The sequence below is a fragment of the Mytilus trossulus genome, chromosome 1 (genome assembly GCF_036588685.1).
Source record: "Mytilus trossulus isolate FHL-02 chromosome 1, PNRI_Mtr1.1.1.hap1, whole genome shotgun sequence".
Lineage (NCBI taxonomy): Eukaryota > Metazoa > Mollusca > Bivalvia > Mytilida > Mytilidae > Mytilus > Mytilus trossulus.
Genome location: NC_086373.1, coordinates 67,999,973 through 68,025,568, shown reverse-complemented (window position 1 = coordinate 68,025,568; position 25,596 = coordinate 67,999,973). Strand labels below are relative to the sequence as shown.

Genomic DNA, 25,596 nt, shown 5'->3' with positions numbered 1-25,596 from the left:
CCAACAGCCATGAAAAAACGCATTGCCCTATTTTTTACTGCATTTATACGAGAGTATTCTTTACTTCCCCATATCGCAGCACCATATTCAATAACAGACATAACAAGAGTGTCAAAATGCTAAGTAAAAGTAGAATATTCAAAACCACCATTTGCTTTGCATTTAGCAATTAGTAAACCTATAACGATCTGCTGGCTGATTTTGCTACAATTTTCGCCATCTCGTTATAATCCAAAAACTATATATACAATATCTAACTGGTTTCCGTTAAACATAGATTCAAAATTTGTTTGTGTCACAGATTGTGTTCTAAAATGATTTTTTTTTTACTTGTCCATATTTTACAATTAAGTCATTTACATTACACCATAGTGACCATACACTTAAAACATCTACTATTCTTTGAAGGCCATTTTCATTTTCAGCTAATAATACTTCATCGTCTGCATATAACAATATATTAATCTTTAATTTCACCATTTACATTTATACCAATATCTAAGCTCTTGATGTCATCAACTAGTAAGTTATTTATGAAAATATTAAATAACAGCGATAATATGCAGCCTTGTTTTAGACCATAATTTACTCCAAACCGATGTGACGTTACGCACGGTAATGCGTTCGGATTAAAATTACGTTATTATATGATTTTAGAACAGCAACCATTTGCCTATAAAGAAATAAAATCACCAACATCCATATATCTACAGAAAGGCCCGGACATGTTTTTCTTATTTTAAGTTAATTCTATAAATTTTTGCACAATACATTTATTTTATTGAACTCACAAATCTTACTTTTGCGTTAAAAATTGCATGTCCGGCGTAACATTTCAGATTAAATACAATGCATTTCTCTATGTTCCGTTGTAATTTTGCACATAAAATCTGCGAAATTTAGTATATCAGCTTCCTACAAGATTTATATTATAACATCATACCCGTTTTTTGGTATTAGCTGAAATTTGAAGCAAGCCTTCAACGAAATATTCAGCAGAGGAACCTGTCTTAATGAGTTTTGAGGAAAGTTTATCAAAATTTCAGTTTTATTATTATCCCTTTAAAATAATCAAATCATATTAAAACTATACTCAATAGAAAGTTCAGAAAAAGATAAACATTTTCAAAGTTTCAAATGTTAAATACAAACTTTTCTTGAAGCAGAATTTTTAAAAATCGTATGTCTAGCCACAATGTCCAAACGTTATTTTTGTCCATTCCTTAGGTGAAACATGTTGTATAAAAACTAAATGTGCATTTATAGTACAAAGCTAACATATTTATAAGATACAAACTATAAGTTCATACAAATGGCTAAATGAGTCGGGTGTTTTCACAAACATTATGACCTTACATTTTTTTTTCGGAAAGCATTCCCTATGTCTAGCCATTATGTCCAATGGTGTCATTTTGACGTTTCTGCACAGTGGCGTCTTTTATACAAATACACACTAGTTACGAACTTTTTAGGCAGTTAAAATGATGCCGGGAAATGTTCATTCCAAAATGGTCTTCTGAATCAAAATAACACTCAGATTAGAAAAACATACACACATAAGGAATAAAACCTTTATAGACACACGGGAAAAGGAGGGATGGGCGAGGGATAATTTCTTGTGGACAAAAGTTTTCACGCAAATCTAAAACACCTTTATAGATTAGAAACCGATTAGAATCCGAGTTACAATGGTCTTATAAATTTTAAACAACTATATAAATACGTATTTGTAAAATGAAACCATCAGTGCTAAAAAGATAGAGAAATAGTAGGAAAACTCAGACACAGACACATACAGATATTGGACAAAAGTGAGTTCATAAAAAAAAAATCATTTCAACTAAAATCATTATAAAAAGAAATATTGCTAAGTTATTATATGACCGATTTTAATGAAATAAATATCATAAATTTTTATGTCAATTTGTCAAAAAAAAATTCAGGCTAAATTTATCTTCTCATGTGTCCCTCCGGAAGCAAGAATTTTTTTAAAGGTTGCTATGTTTTCTATCCAAAATAAAATTGGAAAAATTTGCATTTGTTTTCATCTAATCGCAGATCAGAAAATAAAAACGATCCTTACGTCACTAATTGCCTTATACATGATAAATTTTGAAACATTTCTTCAGCTTATGGTATTATTTGATAAAAGTCGACTGAGTAGGTACTATGTCTTGATAACAAAATGTGAAAGTTAGTTCATGGCGTCAAATTTGTCAATTATACATGTTACGTCTTGCGACGCAATACCGTGCGTAACGTCTCAGTAAATTGCCATTTATCTTGACACAAGACTGAACATTTATAATTTATAATATAAAGAATGTAAAGCATTTAACATTTTGGTACTTAACCTAAGGATTCTAATTTACTAAACAACAAATAACGATGAACCCAGTCATATGCTTTTTTTAAATCTACAAAATTTAATGCACAGAATGTTGAAAGTTTACAAAGTTTTCTTGTTTCAATGATAGTTGTTAAAGTTGATAGATGGTCTATGGTACTGCGACTCTTTCTGAAAACCATTCTGTTTTTTTTTTTTTTTAACAACATAAATAAATATTTATTTCAAATATTGGCTTGTTACAATATCATTCAGGAGTCCAAGCTCCTCCTGATTTTCCCTGTTACAATCCACTAATCACTCAGGGTAGTGATTAGTTGCAAAATACATATTACAGTTTTACATCATGTATAATATATCAGATAATATCACTTAATCAGATACTATGACTATTCATATGTTTTCTAATAGTTGCTAAAACATTACTTTTAATTTTCAAACATACTCTTCTATTGAACTCATTGAGAAAAATTGAGAAAACATTGACATTTTTTGTCTTTTGATCTGATATGTAGTAGGCTTTGTAAATTGAAAAACCCACAATTGTTAAAAAATAGTTTAAGTCAAAATATTCTTCTTCTGAAGTTTTATATCCAAATACTAAGTGTCTTAGTTTTATCTTAAAAGATATTTTACTGTTCTTTAAAACTTCATTTATTTTATTCCAAAAAAGTTTTAAATACGGACACTGTATAAAGAAGTGATCATAATCTTCTTCTTGTGTACAAAAATTACAAGAACTATTGTTTACAATTTTCCATCTGCATAAAAGTTTCTTCGTAGGTAGAATATGTTGTAGTAATTTCCATCTAAAAATTCTAAGTTTATTTTCTTTTAAGTATCTGAATAAAAATGTATAAAGATAGTTTTGATATAACACATCATCTATATCAAATATACGCAGCCATTTTTTAGGTCCAATAGCTGGTTCAATTTTTTTATTTATCAGAGACTTATATAAAAGTTTATTTGTTAAAGCTTCTAATTTTATAGGTAAACCATCCAATATAAATTGGTTTCTTTTTATATTAACAATACTTTTTATAGAATTTTCCGATTTTAAAATTACGGCCCAGTCTTTTGGTATAGATTTCTTTACTAAATTAATTTCAGCCAACCAGTTTGATTTATTTTTTAGTTTATTTAAAATGATGTCTTGAGAAATACAACCTTTTTCATCTATGATATCATTTACATAAATAAGATCGCTTTTGATCCAATATTTTAAAAATATAGCTTTATTTTCAAATTTAATAAATTTATTGTTCCATAATATTTGTTTTCTTATATCTGTAAATGTTTCTGGTTTTTTAGTTAGACCTCCACCAGTTAATTTCCAACATTTAATAATATCTTTATAAAAATCAGGGATGTTTTCAATGCTTTCGTCTGTCTTATCCCCACTGTTTGTTTGAAACACTAACCAGTTTGACCCAAAGTTATAAAAATAGTGTTTAGGTATAATTGTCCACCCTCCTTCACAATCATTTACTAGTCTTTTTACCCACATAGCTTTTAAAGCAGTGAAATAACTTCTGATATCTATCATATTCAAACCCCCCTTTTCATATGGTACCAATAATTGAATTTCTTTTTACTTTATCTGGTTTATTATCCCAAATAAATTTAAAACAACTTTTTTCTATTTCCTTTAAAAATTTCTCTGGAACTCTGCAAGCAGATCCCACAAAAGTAAATATGGGCACAATTAATGTTTTAATTATCAAATTTTTTCCAAAAATAGTAAGATTTCTTTTTCGCCAAGAATAAAATAATTTATTCATCTTTTCAATCTTATTTTCCCAATTTAGTTTTTCACATTCCTCTGGACAATGCCCAAAGTAAATGCCAAGAGTTTTAACTGGTCCATTGCTCCAGTTGATTCCCTCAATTTTGTCTTTACAAGATTTAAGTTTTCCTACCCACAACCCCTCTGTTTTATTTCTATTTAATTTCAGCCCTGAATAAGAACCAAAAATTTCAATTTCATTCATAGCTACTTGAACATCATATTTAGAACAACAAAATAAAGTAGTATCATCTGCCAGTTGCGAAATTTTTATAGTATGATTTTTGCTATCTAATTTGACTCTGATACCTTTGAAATCAGTATTGCTTCTTAATCTTGAAGCCATAATTTCCACTGATAAAACAAATAATAATGCAGATAAAGGACACCCTTGACGTATACCTCTTGTGTTTTTAAAGACTTCAGATATCCAACCATTATTCATTACACATGTTTGAATATCGCTATATAAAGTCTTAACCCATCTTATAAAAGATTCATTAAATCCAAAATGTTTTAAAACTGAAAACATAAAATTCCATTCTAGAGAGTCAAACGCTTTAGAAAAATCAACAAAGACTATAGCCCCCTCAATTTTGTATAAATCAGTAAAATCTATAATATCTTGTATCTGTCTAAGATTAAAACCAATAAATCTATTTTTAACATATCCAGTCTGATCTTCTTTAATCAATTTTGGTAAGATTTTTTTCAATCGTTGTGCTAGAGCATACGATAGAAGTTTCATGTCAATATTTAAAAGAGAAATAGGACGGTAATTATCTAGTGACAATGGATCACCTTTTTTAAATAAAAGCGTTAATACACTTGTACGCTGTGAATATGTAAGTGTTTGATCTTTGTATCCAATATTAAGAATGTTTACTACTATGAACTTTAAATTTTCCCAAAATTTTCTATAAAATTCAACTGTTAAACCGTCTAATCCAGGGGATTTATTAAGTTTCATTTTATAAATAGCATTTGAGCATTCTTCTACTGTGATATCCCCATCGCAAATTGATTTATCATTTTTATCCATTTCTTTATCAAGTTTTGTCTCAAATATATATTTGTCGCTTGATTTTTTATCAGGGCTTTGCGTCGAGTATAACTTTTTATAATATTCTCTAATATTACAAAGTATATCACTTTGATCCGTTAAAATCTCTCCCTTTTCCCCTTTTAATTTATTGATTGACTTTTTTACCTGTCTCTGTTTTTCTAACCCTAAAAAGTACGAGTTATTTTTTTCCCCAAATTCAACCCACTTCTCTCGTGATCTTATTTGAGCACCTTTAGACTTTTGTTCATATATTTTGGCAATATTATTTTCAAGTTCTTCAATATCTTTATCTAAAACGTTATTCTCAGATTCTTGTTCATCTCTTATTTTCAATTTTATTTCTATTTTTTTTTCAAGAGTTCGTAAGTTTTCTCTTGTAAATTTTGCTTTAGATTTACAATAAGCTATAGTTGCCTCCCTTATCTTTATTTTAAATATATCCCATGCTAAACCAAGGTTTTTTAAATTACGATTACCCATAAAGCAGCTTTCCATTTCTTGATTAACTAATTTTATGTAGTCTTTATCTTCTAATATAGAATTATTCATTTTCCAGTACCCCCTTCCCTTTTCTGATGCACCTGTTCTAAACTTCATAAAAACACTTTGATGATCCGTAGAATCAATAACTGCAGGTTTAATTTTACAACATTCTACTAGTGGTATGAATTCTGAACCTATCAGAATCATATCAATCCTACTTGCCTGTGATTTATCTTTTCTTCGCCAAGTATATTGTTGTATATTTTTATTTGAATATCTCCAAAGGTCTGTTAAGTTATTTGTTTTTATTAAAGATTTTAAACTATTTACTGATTGTACATTTTTTACCTCTGAACGAGCATTTTTCCTGTCTATCGCTTTCATCGTATCATTGAAATCTCCCCCCATTATCGTAATTCCTATCCCTTGTTCTTTTAAGGTATTATTTACTTTTTTGAAAAATATATTTCTATTACTTTTACAATTAGGTGCATATATACACATTAGTGTAAAAACGCTTTCATCAATTTCTACATTTAAAATAATTGATCGTCCATCTACATCGTTATGTTTATTTATCAACTTATAATTCAGTGACTTTTTAATGAGAATAGCCACACCCCTACTAGAGGTCGTTCCGTGACTGCAAAATATGTCAAAATCTGAATTGTTTCTTATTTCTTTTTCTATGTTTTCATTAAAATGAGTTTCTTGTAGAAAACAGATAGAAGTATTTTGACATTTAATCCATTCAATTACTCTGTCTCTTTTAACTTTATTTTTAGTACCATTTACATTTAAACTACTTAAGTTTATTAGAAATTTTGATGCCATTTCAAAGTATAGTTTCATATATATATAATTGTATTACTTTCTCACAAAACTGTTTATGTCTGCAAACAATACAACTTAAACACATTCTGTTCGTCATTGATCACTTGAAGTTCGGTAAGTTTTCCGGTCAGACGTGCATTTAGGACGCCATAGTATAGTTTGTACGCCACTGGTGCTAGACTTATTTCTCTATAGGACATTGGATCTCTGGGATCTGCCGTGGATGACTTGGGGATCGGTGTAATGATACATTTATTCCACATAGCTGGCACTTTACCGGAATTATAACATATATTGTAAGCACGGATAAGCGCATTTAATGCTGTAGTATTTTTTATATAATTCAACTGGAATATCATCAACGCCAAGAGATTTACCACATTTTGATATATTCACTACATCACTTCGCTACTAGTAATTTCACCATCTAAAATTTCTAGGTATTTGTATATATGTGATGACCTTAGATGAGTTTTATTTTTTAACTAATCAAATCAGTATATTAAACTATATATATAGGCCGTGTTCACACCAAACGCCGTGTACAGTAAACATGTTTACAATTAGTTTGATGTAATGGACACTAGTTTTACATTAAATTTGTTCACATCTATACATCTTGTTTAATTACCTGTACATAACATTTGTTCACACTTGTTTAAAACTATATGTCATTTAAATGTTCATTACGTAGAACCGAATGCAAAGTTTTCGGACAACTTTTCTAGCAATAAGGAAACGACAATTTGACTTCAAAAGGGGGGATGGAAACATTTCGATCCCCAATTGGATAAAAATAATCTGATCATACAGATGATAAAAATAAATATTCTGAATCAAGAGTTCCCCATACATTATAGTGTTAAATATTTTTAGATTTTTTTTTTAAACGTTCGCGCGAAAAAAATCTGATTCAGATATCCCCCCCCCTTTTGAGAATGGAAATGGGAAATGTCCTTTTGATGATTTGCAGTAATTTAAATAAACTAAAGATGTCTCGATTGCGCATTAGAAAACGTAGGCTGCAACAGCGTGCTTACAGACGAGAAAAAAAAATGATTGAGATATTAGGGATCACTATACATTTTTATCTTTTCTGTTTGTTTCAAATGATATTTCTTCTCCAAGGAGTACTTGGCCAAGGGAGAGAGTAATGTTTTTTTTTTATATTTCAAGGGTAATTTAACGAATCTGAGAAACTAGACAAACATATCATTTACCTCACACTTTTTTTTAGAAATGCAGTTATGTGTGAATCGTTGTTTGAGTAAAAGCCAGTGGCGAATATTTCCATGTACGTCAAGTCGATTCGGGAAGACCTTTTCAAATGAATTAAGCAGCAACTTTTTATTTCAACAACTTTTTTTCCAAAAAATTCCATAACACCCCCCCCCCCCCCATTCCCCCGAAAATCAATGGTTGCTACCTTATTGGTTCGGCAATGATGCTGCTTTGAGTCTTGATCAGGGGTTAATAAAGTACGTTATTTAAAACAAAAAACACAACATAATATACATTTTAGACAACAATTTCTGTAAAGAACTTTATTAATAATTGTTGAAATTATCAATTTTATTCAAAAACAGTTTCCTCCTTAAATATAAACACTAGTAAACTAAATAATGTCCTATATGCCTAGTTTTGTGCACACTTAGCCTAAACAAGGCCTACAATGAGTATCGACTGTGTGTAGACAAAACATGATTTAAACTACATGTAAACATTGAGTTTTATCAATGGGAACACAATTCTGTTTAGTTTACGTGTGAGTTACACTAACACAACACCGAATTTCGGTCAATGTGAACACGTTCTAAGATGATGATCAGAAATATTAAGATGAAACTATTAGTAATATTGTCATGAAAGACTCATTTCATGCAAAATTATTTATCTTTTCTGTCCAGAAGTTTGTTTTTTGGGTTTGTTTTTTTTTAAATATTTTTTTATATATATTTTTTATAAATTTTTTAAATTGTTTTCAGTTACCTTTTAATGGGCGCATTTCATTTGCGCCAATTTTTAAAAAATCGAACCTTTCATTTGCGCCACAAGGTTATATATCATTTGCGCTAAAAAAAAAAAAAACAACCTTCATTTGCGCCATTTTAACCAGACTGAAAAATATTACAAGTCCAAAATGAATTTTTTTTCCCTTCACATTTTTTTTTCCTCAAATTTTTTTTTCCTCAAAATTTTTTTCCTCAAATTTTTTTTTTCCTCAAATTTGTTTTCATCAAATTTGTTTTTTCCTCAAATTTTTTTTTCCTCAATTTTTTTTTCCTCAAAATTTTTTTTCCTCAAAAGGTTTTTCTTCAAATTTGTTTTCATTTTTTTATTCGTTTTCTTTTTCCTTTTTCGATTTCGATTTCCATTTCCTTATTCGATTTTCATTTCCTTATTCGGCTTCTTCTTCCTTTTTCAATATTCATTTCCTTTTTCGGTTTCCATTTCCTTATTCGGTTTCTATTTCCTTATTGGATTTTCATTTCCTTATTCAATTTCCATTTCCTTATTCGATTTTCATTTCCGAAAAAGGAAATGAATATTGAAAAAGGAAATGGAAATCGAAAAAGGATGATAATCGAAAAAGGAAAAAGAAAACGAATAAGGAAATGAAAAAAAAATTTTAAGAAAAACTTTTTGAGGAAAAATATTCTGAGGGAAAAAAATTGAGGAAAAAGAGAAAAAAAAAAAGAGGAAAAAAAAAATTTGATGAAAAAAAAATTTTGAGGAAAAAAAAAATTTGAGGAAAAAAAATTTTGAGGAAAAAAAAAATTCAGTTTGGACTTTATTTTTCAAAATTTGAATATCAAAAAAGGAAATGGAAACCGAATAAGCAAATGAAAATCGAAAAAGGAAATAGAAACCGAATCAGGAAATAGAAACCGAAAAAGGAAATGAATATTGAAAAAGGAAAAAGAAACTGAATAAGGAAATGGAAATCGAATAAGGAAATGGAAATCCAATAAGGAAATGAAAATCCAATAAGGAAATAGAAACTGAATAAGGAAATAGAAACAGAAAAAGGAAATGAATATTGAAAAAAGAAAAAGAAACCGAATTAGGAAATGAAAATCGAATAAGGAAATGGAAATCAAATAAGGAAACGAAAATCCAATTAGGAAATAGAAACCGAATAAGGAAATAGAAACCGAAAAAGGAAATGAATATTGAAAAAGGAAAAAGAAACCGAATAAGGAAATGGAAATCCAATAAGGAAATGAAAATCCAATAAGGAAATAGAAACTGAATAAGGAAATAGAAACCGAATAAGGAAATGAATATTGAAAAAGGAAAAAGAAACCGAATTAGGAAATGAAAATCGAATAAGGAAATGGAAATCAAATAAGGAAACGAAAATCCAATTAGGAAATAGAAACCGAATAAGGAAATAGAAACCGAATAAGGAAATAGAAACTGAATAAGGAAATAGAAACCGAATAAGGAAATGAATATTGAAAAAGGAAAAAGAAATCGAATAAGGAAATGAAAATCGAATAAGGAAATGGAAATCGTATAAGGAAATGAAAATCCAATAAGGATATGAAAATCCAATAAGGAAATGGAAACCGAATAAGGAAATAGAAACCGAAAAAGGAAATGAATATTGAAAAAGGAAGAAACCGAATAAGGAAATGAAAATCGAATTAGGAAATGAAAATCGAATTAGGAAATGGAAATCGAAAAAGGATGATAATCGAAAAAGGAAAACGAAAACGAATAAGAAAATGAAAAAAAAATTTGAAGAAAAACTTTTTGAGGAAATAAATTTTGAGGAAAAAAAAAATTTGAGGAAAAAAAATTTTGAGGAAAAAAAATTGAGGGAAAAAAATTTTGAGGAAAAGAAATTTTGAGGAAAAAAAAAATTTGAGGAAAACAAATTTTGAGGAAAAAAAATTTGAAGGAAAAAATAAATTCAGTTTGGACTTGTTATATTTTTCAAAATTTGAATAACGAAAAAGAAAAAAGGAAAAAGGAACCAACTTGTGTCTGGTGCCATTTTACAGGTATGACAGGTAATATAACGGAAAAGTTAAATGTTATTTACGATTTATTTTGTTTTTTGTTTGTACATAACTCCCCCTGGATATAGTTCGACGATGGGAGAAAGAGAAAACTAACTATCTTATGGCGAAATATGGCATGCACTTAGAGTGGAAATTTCAAGACATGACTACATCAAGACTGTTGTTTATAAGTTTTGTGCCAGAACAGACTTGTAACTTTACTATAGTGCTAACAAATGTCTCAATAATGTACCCCAGTGTATAGTGCTTTCTTTTCTGTTTTTATCAAGGTTTTAACATTACTTGTATGATTTTACCAAGGTTTTATTCAGGTTTTAATATTACGTGTATGATTTTAGCATTACTTGTGTTTTATCGAGGTTTTGGCATAATTTGTATGATTTTATGATAACCGATTTCTGATATATATATTTAAAACTTTCTTTATTATTAAAAGACTTTTAGAAAAAAAAATATGTTTTATACTATTATTACCTATATCTACATGTATTTTCCTGTACTTACCTGTAATATTGGCGCAAATGATAGATTTAGTTTTTGGCGCAAATGAAAGATTGTTTGTGGCGCAAATGAAAGATTTTTTTGGCGCAAATGAAATGCCAATTGGCGCAAAAGCAAAGCACCGCTTTTAATCTTTCTACTTTTAATCCATGTGATAAATTGATTAAAAATATAGTAATAAATTTCATTTTTATTTAGTAATAATTTTCATTTTATTTAGTTATAATTTTCATTTTTATTTAGTAATAATCTTTCATTTAGTTATACATAATTTTCATTTCGATTTATTAATTATAATATATATGAATGTGTATTAATGTAAATGATGTGGGTTTTTTATTTGTTCAAAATTTGTGTAGGTAAATGATATATTAATATATTTTCGATATAAAACCTACCCAATGTCTGTATATTTCTATATTATGATACTGTATAATATACAAAAATCAATATGTGACACAATAACACAGTGACGTTAAGCACGTTATTGCGTTAATGCCGTGAAATGCGACAGAGCAATTTGATAAATAGTCTTTCTATGAAAACTGACTAGTTCAGCTTTATGAAATTTATATCCATAGATGAGGCAGGTATTACTGTTTCCAAAAATATTAAAAATATTCTTTAACTTTTCATAATAGTTTCAAATAATGATACAAATGTTACCAAAAACGTCAAAAATATGCGTGTCAGACGTAACAAATTATTCGCAAAATAACTTTTGCGGGATTTTTTGTGGTCTAATAAAAAGTTTAAAATCCGCGAAAATTCGCATGAATGATAAACGTCTAATATAATTTATGACGGCATTGCGGTTTTTTGTGTTGATCGAACGGTAAAATTATTTTTTTTCAAAAATGAATAATCCTCGCCATGGTCAGGTTTCTGAAAATGCTAAGTTATCAAAATTTAGCGCTTTTTAGAATATCAGATGATATGAAATTTTGTTTTTATAAATTATTCCTACAAATGTGCTTAGATAGACCATTTCAAATCCGGAATTTTACAGCACTCGCACCACAAATAAAAACGCATTGGCCTCGGGAAAATGTCTTGCAAGATTGTCCAATGTCGAATTTCGCCGCTTTTTACAAAAACACTGTCAGTTTCAACGTCATTTTATTAAATATTCAATTTGTAGCATATAAAACAGTGCTTTTTCGTAATTGTGCTCTCACCCCACAATACGATAACATACTTTTGATAAGCTGTTAAGTCGAAATGACTTCGATTTTTAACAAATCAAATGTCTTGCAAGTTTGTCCACTGAGCAATTTTCTTACGTTTTGAACGTTTTCGATTCGGGACGCTATATATACATATATGACTTTTTTGTGTTTTCAAATTATTTCTAACCGTTTGTTCTTTGTTTTGGTGTTAAACACCACTACATGTATAAGCGACATTTGTTGTATTTTATTGACCTGTCATCAAAGGTAGGAGTAGCCGAACATCAGGCGACCTTAAGTTAAAATAGTTGCAATAACTGTCGATTAGGATCGGAGTCGAACAAATCTCGCCACGAGCGTATCTTAAAATTACCATGCTTTTTATCACTTTATATGAACTCATTAGGCCAATCATCCTCCTAGGCCATCGAATTTGATAGCAGTTCGTATTATCATATGATATATGAACGATATTTCATTGTTTTTAAATAACAAGTACGGTCCGATTTTATGTTTTAAGATCAGAGGACAAAACAAAATAACTAAATTACAAATTTCGAAAATAGATAGAATCATAGAAACCACGATAAGAACTGCAATATATAAAAGTAGTTATAATCAAATAGAAAATGAATAACTATCTAAAATGAAAAAAAAAACATATGGCAATTTGTCAATAAATACTTTAAATAGATAAAATATTAATTACAGAACAAAAGAATTTCATATCCGAGACAGAGAGAATTAAATATTGTTAAGAGATAAAGAAACTAAAAAGAAAAGAGCAAAAAAATAAAAGTTAAAATAAATATAAAGTAAAATACAACACAAGCCGAATTAGAAGTCCGAAAAGTTCATTTGCTTGCGTATCTACCCTACCAGTAGCAAATATTTCATACATATTCAAGACTTTGAAGTATCCATATCGATCAAAAATGAATACAATGAAAACGAACAAAGTATACTCGATTACCGACGTAAAACGTCAAATTTTGACGTTACCAATTGGGACGCAATATCGTGCGTAACGTCAGTACAATTTATTTATTATTGCAGTGTCAAAGTCGTTTAAAAGCGTGTTGCAGTAAAACGTGTAAGTGCTGTTTATTGCTTTCTCACCTAATAATAACCATTCTACAGAATACTGATATGAAATTATGTTTTCACGTAATAAAAACCGGTCAGTAAATCAGTTTACACGTAATAATAACCGTTCGATAAATCTGTTTACACCTACATGTAATAATAGCCGGTCGACAAATCTTTCACCTAATGAAAACTGGTCGATAAATATGTTCTATTAGTAAATTAAAACAAAGTAATAGCCGGTCTAAAAATCGGTCATGACAAACATTTTTGTGCTTCGTATTTTAATGTCTCAAATAATTTTCGTTTTTTTCGTAATGAATAAAGTATAAAATTGTTCAATGTAAATATCCATGAAAGCGGTAAAACTGGGGCCTGTTTATGAAAACTATACTAAGTTCCGTCCTAAGAATTTCTTAGGACAGCATTTAGGATAAAGTTAGGACCGACTTACGACACGTCTCAGCATGCACATCGAAGCTATCTTAGGAATATCTCAGCTAGGATGTCCTAAACGATGTCCTAAGTATTGGCGGAAAAGAAAATACAAATTAAAAATATAAAAAAAATAAAACATGATATCATATTTTATCAAGTCTAATATATATTTTTTTTAATATAGTTATTTAGAAACTAATTATTAATGTTACATTAAAGATAATAAATGATTATTGTAAAATATGTATACATTTAAACTGTATAAAAACAAAACATAAGACAAAAATAATAATTACGTTTTATTTAAAAATTTAAGAAACTAATTTTAAACAAGATATATAATCGGTAAAAATCATTACATGTTTTTGAGTGATTTGAATTCGAAGTGTCAAGGTTTCAATATTTTACAGTTCAAAGGCAAATCTCGTGCATTTTTCATATACATACGGCGAATTTCAACTATTTTACTAATGCTAAAAACAATAATACGTGTGAAAACGAACAAAAGACGAGATTGAATATATCCTAAAGTTAGGACCATCCTAAGACCATCTTAAGACACCTAAATTGGTATCCTAAAGTTAGGACAATTCCTAGGAATTTCCTAAATTGAGACATGGTTGATAAACCCACTTATGACTAAGATGTGTCCTAAGTTGGTCTTAGGACACGTCCTAATCCTAAGAGAGCTTCGATAAACAGGCCCCATGTGCATAAATAATGTTCAATTTCAATTTTTCATTTATTTTTGAAATTTTAAAATCGTATACCGAGTGACAGGATTATTTGGTGATACTTTTCGTAAAATGGTGGCGTTTTCTCAAATATCGTCTAACAATATATATATATATATATATATACATAAGTACGTCTGAGTCAGTGACAACCCTACAACAGATGTATCCATCGGATCGCCATCAATGATGGTGATACATGGCTGTGTACATAATGTATATACAACTCGTCTAAAGATCAACCCAACAATGTTAGATCTGGTGGTCGTGTGGTCTAGCGGGACGGCTGCAGTGCAGGCGATTTGGTGTCACGATATCACAATAGCATGGGTTCGAATCCCGGTGAGGGAAGAACCAAAAATTTGCGAAAGCAAATTTACAGATCTAACATTGTTGGGTTGATGTTTAGACGAGTTGTATATATATATATATATATAATACGTTTCTCTCACACAAGAATGTTCTTTAAAAAAATTAAATGCATGTATAATTCGCCATTGTTGTTCTTTGAATTGCCATTGTTGTTCTTTGAATTTCAAATTTCTGATATAGAAACAGCGGTTGATGTTTGAGCGTTTGGAAGCAGGATTTCTACAAGAGAAAAATAAGCATGCTATAAAAACTGCAAGCGTCATTTCAAATTTAAAAATAAACATTAATTTCTGTAGAAATGCAATTGCTTTATTTTCCTTAATTTAAAATCTTATGTAATCTGAATTCATGTAAGTCTGTTCAACCAATATATGATCATAAGAGGACGGTCATATGCATATTATTGGATGGTTTGGAGACGGTAGGAGGATTTTGAAAATGAAAAATAAATATAACCTTTCTCAAACAGGAAAAATCACCAAAAAGCAGATGGTAAAAATATATATAAATGAAATAAATGTTCGGTCAAAGCGCACAATAAAAAATAAACAAGGCTGTTCAGGATTAAAATTTCTTCTGAAAAAAAATACTGCTTTCTTCGAAATATCAGAGATTTGTTCGATTTCCGAAGTGAAATTTCTGATCTGCTTTTATTATTCAACTAGTGGACATATAGCAAAAGGAGAGGAGCGAATACTCAAACACCTAGTGTATAAACAAAACTTTGTCAATATCATTCTGTATTTATAAATGTTTAATGAGTTTTTCATTTCAGTAATTAAGGATGTTTGCTTGTCATGTTTTGGAATTTTTGTCAGATTTTCGATATCCTCTGGTTTTATCCATTTGAATGCCTTTAAAATTTGCCCATGAACCCCCATTTTTCTTTTTATAAATCTTTAACATGTATAAGTATGAATCATTTGTAAAAGTTTTATAAAATTTTATTTATTTTTTAGTGGTTTTTGAGAACTCTAAGTTGTCAATTATAAAGCTATGAAAAATCAAGAGAAAACATTTTCCCGCCAAATGGCTAATATCTCGAAAACAAGCACATTGACCCTATATTTTTTTTGCTTTTCTTATTCTTTAATCAATCCCCTATCAATATATACAAGTTTTATGGACAGTTATTTATTTTGAAGCTGAGCAGTGAACTTCCTTAAGTCTTTCTGGCAATTCTTTAGAAGTCTCAGTTTATATCTTGTAGACTCGATTTACAGAATGACACGTGTCTTTGATGCATTTTATTTTTTCCTAGTACATTTGGTTGCTGTTGGATTGACATACATTATGCATGTATATACCCCACATCATTATTAACAATTATAGCTGTTTATGTAGGCGAAATTCCCGTCGGTTCCTGTTACTAAGCCCAACGCTTATATAAGAAAATATAGAGTAAAATTTGAGAAATGAAATTTTAGAACTTGGAAAAAAATGATGTAGGCCAAATTCTCGTCGGTTCCTGTTAATAATCCCAATAATTATATGAGAAAATATAGTGTAAAATTTGAGAAATGAAATTTTAGTACCTGGACAAAACCCGATCCCGCTCATTTAGTTTTATCGAGAAGGTCGTTGAAGAGTCCTATTTACATTATTCTGGTAGTTACTAGGCGTGCCTTCTTGTTTGATGGGGTTAATGGTAATTAGATATAAAATGTGGTGCGAGTGCAAATGAGACAACCTTCCATACAAGTCACAATCTATAGAAGCCCATTTAACTATTGAGATACTTATCATCAGCTCAGTGGTCGGTAAATTTGTAAATACATAATTTATAACAACCAAGAATTTTTAAAATTGGTTGTCACTCTACAACTTTAAGAGATTGTAAAGACACTAAGGGTGCATTTCTTTCTAACGCGTTGTGTCGCGTTTGTTTGTGTTTTCTAAACGCTACAAAAATAGAAACAAATGCATCGTGTAATAAAGTCTTTACTGACCCTGTTTAAACTTTCAATAATGCATGCACATGTTGTTGGTAAACAGACTGTTTACAAACGCAGAAACAAATACTTCGTTTTATCAGGTTGAAGTTAGAAAGAAACAAATGTAGCGTTTGTACTAACAAACGACAAACTGCAGACCCATTTTTTAGCGTTTGCATAGTTTGTCAAAATTTATGTAAACTTTGCAAACGTACATGTATGTTTGAAAGAAATGATCAAAATATGTGCGCGGTTAGCCGTTTGCATCGTTTGTGTAAAAAAGAAATGCGGCCTTATTAAACGATGTATTTGTTTCAACTTTTGTGGCATTTAGAAAACAACAAAAAACGCCACACAACGTTTATAAAATTCTTGGTTTGATATGTATAGATAATTACATGGCATTTTTCATATCAAACCCTTTATCGGCCCAAGGTTGTGATATCAGCCCATGAGCCGCAGGCTCGAGGGCTGATATCATGAACGAGGGCCGATAAAGGGTCTGATATGAAAAATGACATGTAATTATCTTTTTATCATATACTTCAGCAGAAGATATACAGACAAGAACTATTAAAATTTAATTTTGTTTGTCTTTGCACTTTCAAAAAATATTTACAGACAACCAAAACAAATTCTTTACTTTAATTGTTTTTTGATAAAAAAAAAAGCATCTTATTTGTTTTTTTTATGTTCTTCAATAATATTGTCACCTCATTTAAGACTTTCAAAACAAGTTTAACTTAATTCATTTTTGCTCCTCAACTATTTTGGGAAAAGTCTTATCACTCAGTGCCGTTTTCCGCGTTCTATTGTTTCAATCAAATTTCCGGAAATGCACGAAGTTGCATGTGATAAACGTCACGGAAATTAACGGAAAGGCATGTGATAACATTCCGGAAGCAGTTAATAAAGGTACCTTTATCAGCCCGCTATGGAAATTCTTAAGAATCTGGTCAATAAACCTAGTAATCCTTTCATGGCCTTTTGATATTTTCAAATGTTATTGAACTGTAAAATTTTATTGATATTTTATACAAGTATATGATAAAATTGGTTATCAACTGGTTTCGTTCATAACAATCTCTGCCATTCTTGGAACGTTCCTGATAAATCAAAACGCGTGACGCTTTGAACACTGTGTGTTTCGATTTAAAAGTTACTGATAAAGTAATTGTAATTTTATAATTTTTGTTGTTGCTTATTTTCAAATTGAGGTTTCTAGCTCTTATGGCAGTTATAGTTTTATTATATAGACTTAGCAAACGACTTGATGAATTACGGTGCACATTTAAGAGAAAAGTTATTATATATAAATGTAAATGTTCTAATAAAGAAGCAAATCAAATTGATTAAACGTAGAAATGTATTAAAATATCACTAAGTGGAGTTTCATGTAAGCCATTCCAATTGATATTTTATAGTGTGTCTTTCTATGTTCTGATGTTACACTATAGTTTCAGATAAGGGAGATGTTTGGTACCATTAAAACGTTTAATCCCGCTTCAAATGTTTGCAAAAGTCCTAAGTCAGGAATCTGATGTTCAGTAGATCTAGTTGTCTTTTGTTTCTGTGGTTCATAAGTGTTCCTCGTTTCTCATTTTTTTTATATAGATTCGACCCTTTGTGTTCCCGTTTGAATGGTTTTCCACTAGTATTTCTGGGCCGGTGATCGTTGTGAGCCAAGGCTCCGTGTTGCATGGAGTACCTTGACCTATATTAGGATTTACTTTTATTAATTGTTGTTAAGGTGAAAAGTTGTCTCATTGGCACTCATACCACATCTTCCTATATCTAATTAAGCGAGACGAATAGTTCTGTCTTACATAAAACTAAATGTGACTACATGTATATATACATGTGCTTTATCTATTTCATGGATACTACTAGTATTACATGTACGTGTATAACGATATTTGATATCTGTTTTAGTAGTTTTTAATAGAATAATACGAGATTTTGGGGAAAATAAACGACTGATGTGAAACCTAATGTAGTTCATTAATCTGTCAATTCTTCGATAGAAATATGATCCATGACTATAGAACTTCACTTAGCTTATGTACTTTTGGCGTTTCCGTTGTTCACAAGTGACATATATTTATCAATAACTTTTAATAATCTTAAATGGAGTCTTAATAACCTTTTCTGGTTGACAAAGGAAGTGCTAATGAAAAATAAATTGATTTTAGATAAAGGAACTGATAAAACATGGCAATTACCCATCAGGCAGTTTAACCCATCAGGAAAACTGTGAAGTGCCAACAATAAATTTTAATATACATGTACAATAACTTGGTCTGCATTCAGACAACCGAATCAAGAGCAATTCTAATAAGTAGGCCAAACTCCATGTCGTGAAAATCAATGTTTACATGTAATATATCTAACGATATTGTTATGGTAGCACGAATTGGTATGGATAGTCATCAGTTACTGTAATTGAAAAATCAACTTAAAAGCAAATATATTTTAACTCATACATACATTTATATATATATAGTTAATTTTACATATACAATAATGAGTTAACAATAAGTTCTTCTTATTTAAGAATTGAATGCTTCTTTTTGTAAATTTATTTGGTGGTAAAAGCGTTGACCGAAGTACATTTTGTATGAAGCGCGGAAGCGCTTCATTCTAAAAATGTACGCACGGTCAACGCTTTTACAACCCTATAAAGTTTCAAAAAGAAGTATTCAATACTTATAATTACATTTTTTTAGCTAAAATCATGAAAACACGATTTTTATCCAGTTTTATTTAATTCACCTGTGCACTTTTTTGTCGGACCTCGTGTCATCATGCATGATAAATGTTATTGTCTGATGCAATTGTTTACGGAATAACATGTTAGCCAATCAGAATAACGTATTAAAATGAAACTTACATCTAATGTAATTATTAATGAATAAAAGAAGATGTGATCATGGGTTGATATATTCGTTGATCAGTCAGAAAGCCAACACCACCTAACAAAAATGTTAATCATTATAGTTTTCAAGAATTGTCAAGTGTACAAACAAAAAGTCACACGCTTTAACATTTCTTGGGTTGGTAAGTAGTGTATTTTCAATGGTAAGTATTACTCCCAATACATTACGAATAGTGAATATTAAATGTTCAACAGTTGAAGGTACAACACTGTAAGATAAATATAAAAAAAAACCAATTAAATAAATCATGTCCATCTAATTACTTACAATGTAAAAAAGGGGGAACATAAGTCAATGGAATGATTTTGATCTTCATGTTTAGAAAACTTCACAGTTAAAGTTCAAGAGATAGGAAAACAACATCAAAATAAAGCTGTGTACATCTTTCTAAGCCAATTCACCCTTGTCTCTTTAAAATTACAGTTTTGGATTATTTACTGATTAATTTTAGGACACCTTTTAAAAGTTTACCTTAAATAATAATTTAATTCAGAGCATTTGATATTTTTATTATTATGAAAAGAATATTGAAAACATTTCTGAATGGCAAAATTTAGTAATAACTTGAAGATGTTTGTTTAAAACGATGTTGAACTTCTTGAACAAGCACACAAGACAGATTTGAGCTACGAGAGACTATATGGGTTTTTTTCGGGAAAAGAACCGAGAGCCATACCGTATAATAGTTCAGTCCGTTAGCAAACACAATTCTTGGGGTTTTCTTTAAGGTAGCACTCCACAGTTAGGTGTGTAGTTTTGCATTTTGGCCCCTGTGGATTTTTCAAATATGAGAGCTAGTGTGCAATAAAATTCATTTTTGGATAGCTGAGTATTAAAATAGCCTTTGTATTGGGTTTATATGAACATTAAGGTTATGTAATGTATGTAATATAGGCTGTTTTCTGTATGACAGTCCGTATTTGCATGTCCCTACCATACATTGGTCCGGCAATTATAGTAATGTTTTTTTCCAACTTTTTATCGCACGAACTTTGTGATTGGATTTTACGAAAAAATGAGGCGAAAGACACCCATTTTTTATTTGATCATTAGAAAGATTTAGGAAAACAGTTTTTAAAAAGGTATCACTTAAAGGCATTGAAATTCTAGTTTGATCCAAATTTTTGGGGGAAATGTGACATGTTCATCCCCCTTTTTGCAATATTTTATGGGAAATAAATGCAGAATGTTGCCATGGATACACATAAAAGGAATTAATTTTCACCATTATAACTTTTGAAAATCAAATCTATGGAAGATACTGATTACATACATATGCACATGTACAACACAAACAGTTAGGGTAATGTATTAGAAATCCAGGAATAAGAGATGATAAAACATTTTGTGGCTCATTTTTAATTTTATTTTCTAACTGTGGAGTGCTACCTAAATCTCACCTCTGCATGTTATTGGTAACACTTGTAAATACTATCTCTCGAGATCGGGGTGCTTAAAAGGTAGAAAGAACCATATTCCAACAGAAGGGTATGGTGTCCTGTTACACTGAGGCACACTTGTTTAACCTAGCAAGCTTACATTCTATTCAGTGTCAAATCAACGCATCGTGTACATCAGGACTATTTTGCATTTTCTCAGAGTGCTTACAATGTATGTTTTGTCGACATAATGGGAGTTTTGGGGTTGGTTGATTGTTTAGACAAGAAATAACAAAGAAGCGATACATAACAATTTCATGCATGGCCGAACTACTGATCTGCTGACTCAGAGATTCACATCAGGCGTTTTCGCTCAGATAAAAAAATGTCTTTATTCAAATGTATTCAAAGATATTGAGACACGTATCATATACACCCTCGTTGTAATTCAAAACCTTTATCGAAAAGTACGTCAAAAGTCATTTCTTCGAAAAGATTGTATCTCAGTTTCAAATAGATAAAAAAAAAGTATTGTTCATCTGAATGCGCACGACGATTATGGGATTTTTTTTCATTTTCAAAGTTGTCTCATTCATATTTTAAAAAAACTATCGAGTTGAAACATTTTTCGCATGCATGTATTTTTTATGCGATTTAATCTTTATGATCTTTTTCTTTATCATTTGATAGTAACCTTTAATAGATGGACGCGGTGATACCAAAGGGATATTCAAACTTATTTGGAAAACCAATTGACTATGCCATGGCCAAATATCCAAAGGACCAGCAAATGACTACAAAAGATTTGAAGCAACATGAATCTCAGCAAAACCCGACGTTGATCTCTTGTATTTCGTAAGAGTAAAGAAATTATATTCCACATTTGGCATCCGTCGTGTTGATTGTGTAAGTAAAAATAATGGTACACTAAAATAAGTAAGAGTTGTTTTTTCTGTAGTGTAAAATGAATGTATTTTTCCGTAGATGAAAATAAAACAGTGCAAGAGATGAATCACAATTCCGTCCAAAAGGCGAAAAATTTGTGTATTTATAACAGTTTAACAATGAGAGAGAATTTATCTTTGACGACAATACAGACTGAGTCATTATCAAAGAAACAAGCCTGATTATAAAATTGTCGCAAAATCACAAGAAACAAGCCTGAATATAAATATTGGCGGCCATCTTTAATTTCTCCTAACAGAAACATTGCAACTTTTCAATATACTGCCTCAATTTAACCAAATTATAAGAAACAATAACAAATCAAGTAAAAAAAAATACAAACAAACATAATTTTATGTTTAATTGATCATTTATTTGATAAAAAACGTACAAAAGATTTACGCATTACCTTTCGAGGAAGAAACCTTAAGGCTTTTATTACAATATTTTCGTACAAGGCGACAGGCTGAAACGATACTAGAAAAACGAGTTTTTACGTTACTGCCATTAGTTTCACATGACATAGTTTTTGTCTGTGAATTATTTACAAAGTTATAATGGTTTCGTATTCCTATCTCCGACATGTTTGAATGACTGTTTTTATTTCCATGGAATGAAACTCTCTTTCGGTCGACAGTTTTATCTTCCGGAGAAGTTTGAATAGTCTGACAAAACAACGAATTGTTACGATCTTCTAATGAAGAGCATCTTCTCGTCCGTACATGTTTGTGTATCCGTGAGATTGTTTGTTGCTTGTAGTCATCGAAAACAGATTCCTGAAAACATTTATCGGAAGGAATTAATGTCTCTGTAGTAAAACTTTGTGATTTTTTTAATATGCTTTTTCTTCTTTTTGAATTCCGTCTGGTGTCATTTGAATCACAATGTCTTCTATTTAAACTTGTTAAACGAATGCGAAACGGTCCTCTCTGTTCAGATCTTTTATTTCCAAGTTGCTCAAGAAGTATCTCAAAAACCTCTTTGATATGTTGATCCGTCTTTGCAGAGACTTCAAGGAAACAACCTCCGAGACTCTCGTCATAAGCCCAATTCAAGGCATCGAATGTTTCTATCTGCCGAACATTTTCCATGTCGAGATTGTTTCCGACAACAACAACGGGAATGTTTAAAACACTTTTCCGAACTTGTTTTATTTTCTCCCAAATGCTCTTCATTTCGTCAAATGATTGTTTATCATTTATAGAATAAACAAGAACAAAACCAGTAGCTTGAGACATGTAGATTTGTTGCATCGCTGGAAACGGTATACTCCCTGAAGTGTCGATAAAGTCTATATTTTGTCTTTTGCCATTTATATAGTACGGCTGCGAATATGTTTCTTCAACAGTTTCTGAATATTCCTCGGAATAATTTCCAGACAAATATCTCTGCAAAATGGAAGTTTTCCCAACACTTCCTGCTCCTAAAAATGCTATTTGAAATCTGGGACATTGTTCAGTCATTTTCAAAACTAATGTGGATAAAAGTCAGACGAGACTCAAGTGAAGCAACAAAGAAGCTTTCAGTTTTATATGATCGGATAATCATACCACGTGATCTTATATTACATAATGTTTACGACTTTATCAATGAATTGTCTCATCATGAAAAATCATTCCTAATGGATCCTGAATTGTTTATTGATTAACTTGTCACGAACAAAAATTTATTATCACATTAATAATACAATGAAAACTAAAAATTGATTGCATTAACTGCAAATATAAAGTAAATATTGGTAAAGAAAAAGACATCCAGATTTTACATGTTTATGCAGTTTCATAATTCGCAGGGGCGGATCAAAGATTTTAGTAAGGAGGCGTAAAATGTATTTTAATACTACAGAGCGGAGCGATTTGAAAAAAACATTTGGGCAATTCTATACTTAACATAATTCATTTTCCAATCAAATGCACACCCTTTTGACCAGTTCATATTTTGGACTATTGAGTATTTTACAACTTTATAAAACTATACATGTATATATATATATATATACTGTCGTGAACAAATTAAAACGCAATAGATAAGATTTGCCTAAATGGTGGTATTACCATATTAAATATCAAATCTAAGCACCAGATCTTCAATATTAGGCTTAGTTGATAGAAATTATGTACTATATAAAAAAAGAGTTAAGGATGTCTGCTTGTCATGTTTTGGATTTTTTTGTCAGATTTTCTCTCCCCCTCTGGTTTTATCCATTTGAATGCCTTAAAAAAATTTGCCCATGAACCCCCATTTTTCTTTTTATAAATCTTTTACATGTATAAATATAAGCCATTTGTAAAAGTCTTATAAAATCTTATTTATTTTTTCATAGCATTTGAGGACTTTAAATGGTCAATGATAAGGCTATGAAAAGTCAAGAAAGAACTTTTTCCCCGCCAAATTTCTATTGGCTGATATCTCGAAAACAAACACATTGACCCCTATATTTTTTTTGCTTTTTTATTCCTCAACTAATATATAATTGAGTATGGAATAAAATTGAGAATGGAAATGGAGAATGTGTCAAAGAGGCAACATCCCACCTCAGCTGGTACCTAAAAAAAATGTGTACTAGTATTAATGGACGTCATACTAAACTCCGAAATATATAAATGAACTAAAATTAAAATTCATACAAAACTGACAAAGGCCTGAGGCTCCAGTCTTGAGACAGGCCGAAAATTAAACATGTTTCTTGAGATCTCAACTCTTCCCTATTCATCAAGTTAATGTAAAAAAACATACACACATCAAAACGCACAGTAAAACTCAGTTTTAAAGGAAGTCCGAATCCGATGTCCGAATAGGTGACAAGGGAAACTAAACAAAATGACAATGGTACATAAATTAACTTTAAGGACTACTAGCAGTTACTAACATGCCAGCTCCAGACCTCAATTTAACGGATAGAAATAGTATGTCTTCATCACATGAATATCAAGCACAATCCGAAAGATAGTGCAACAAGCAAAATAACAGGAACAAAACACAACTGTTGAACATTTAAAGGTACAAAGACATGCGCAGAGGTACCACTTCTAAAACAATACGTTTTCTCAATACAAATTTGCGTATACCAAAAGCCTCAATCTTGTAATATTCAGTTTTAAGTAAAATATTACATGTATATGAATATCGATCACATCAGAAGCAACACGAAATAAAAAATACCTTCAGTCAAAAACATTTATAGCATGTTTCAGAGTAATTACTGATAGGAATCAAAGACAAATAAAGATTACAAATAATTCAAAAGACTAATGAATAGGATGCACGATTTCAAGACAAACCGTGGGCGAAAACATATGGTTAAATGTTCCATTCTTTCAACTAAGCTCCTTCGTGTCTTGAAGTATTAATACTGCTTGATTTGTAAGATGCATCCCATTACCTATAAATCAGTCACAACATATACTTAAAACAAATCGTGATTACACTAATGAAAGGTTATTATTTATTCTGAGAAAATTTTATGGGATTCTGAGATATTTATAAATATTTTTTGGATAAGAAAAACATTAATGCTGATCTCTAGAATGATGACAAAGGTTGCATTAAAGA

The 25,596-nt window shown here is 30.2% G+C and overlaps 1 protein-coding gene across 1 annotated transcript; it reads right to left on the bottom strand.

Annotated features, from left to right (window-relative positions):
• Positions 1–22,418: 22,418 nt before the first annotated feature.
• On the bottom strand, positions 22,419–23,546 carry LOC134709687 (GTP-binding protein Di-Ras2-like). The gene has a single exon (XM_063569838.1). The coding sequence runs from the start codon at positions 23,505–23,507 to the stop codon at positions 22,443–22,445; it is 1,065 nt and encodes a 354-aa protein (XP_063425908.1). The 5' UTR covers positions 23,508–23,546; the 3' UTR covers positions 22,419–22,442.
• Between the last annotated feature and the right edge of the window lie 2,050 nt (positions 23,547–25,596).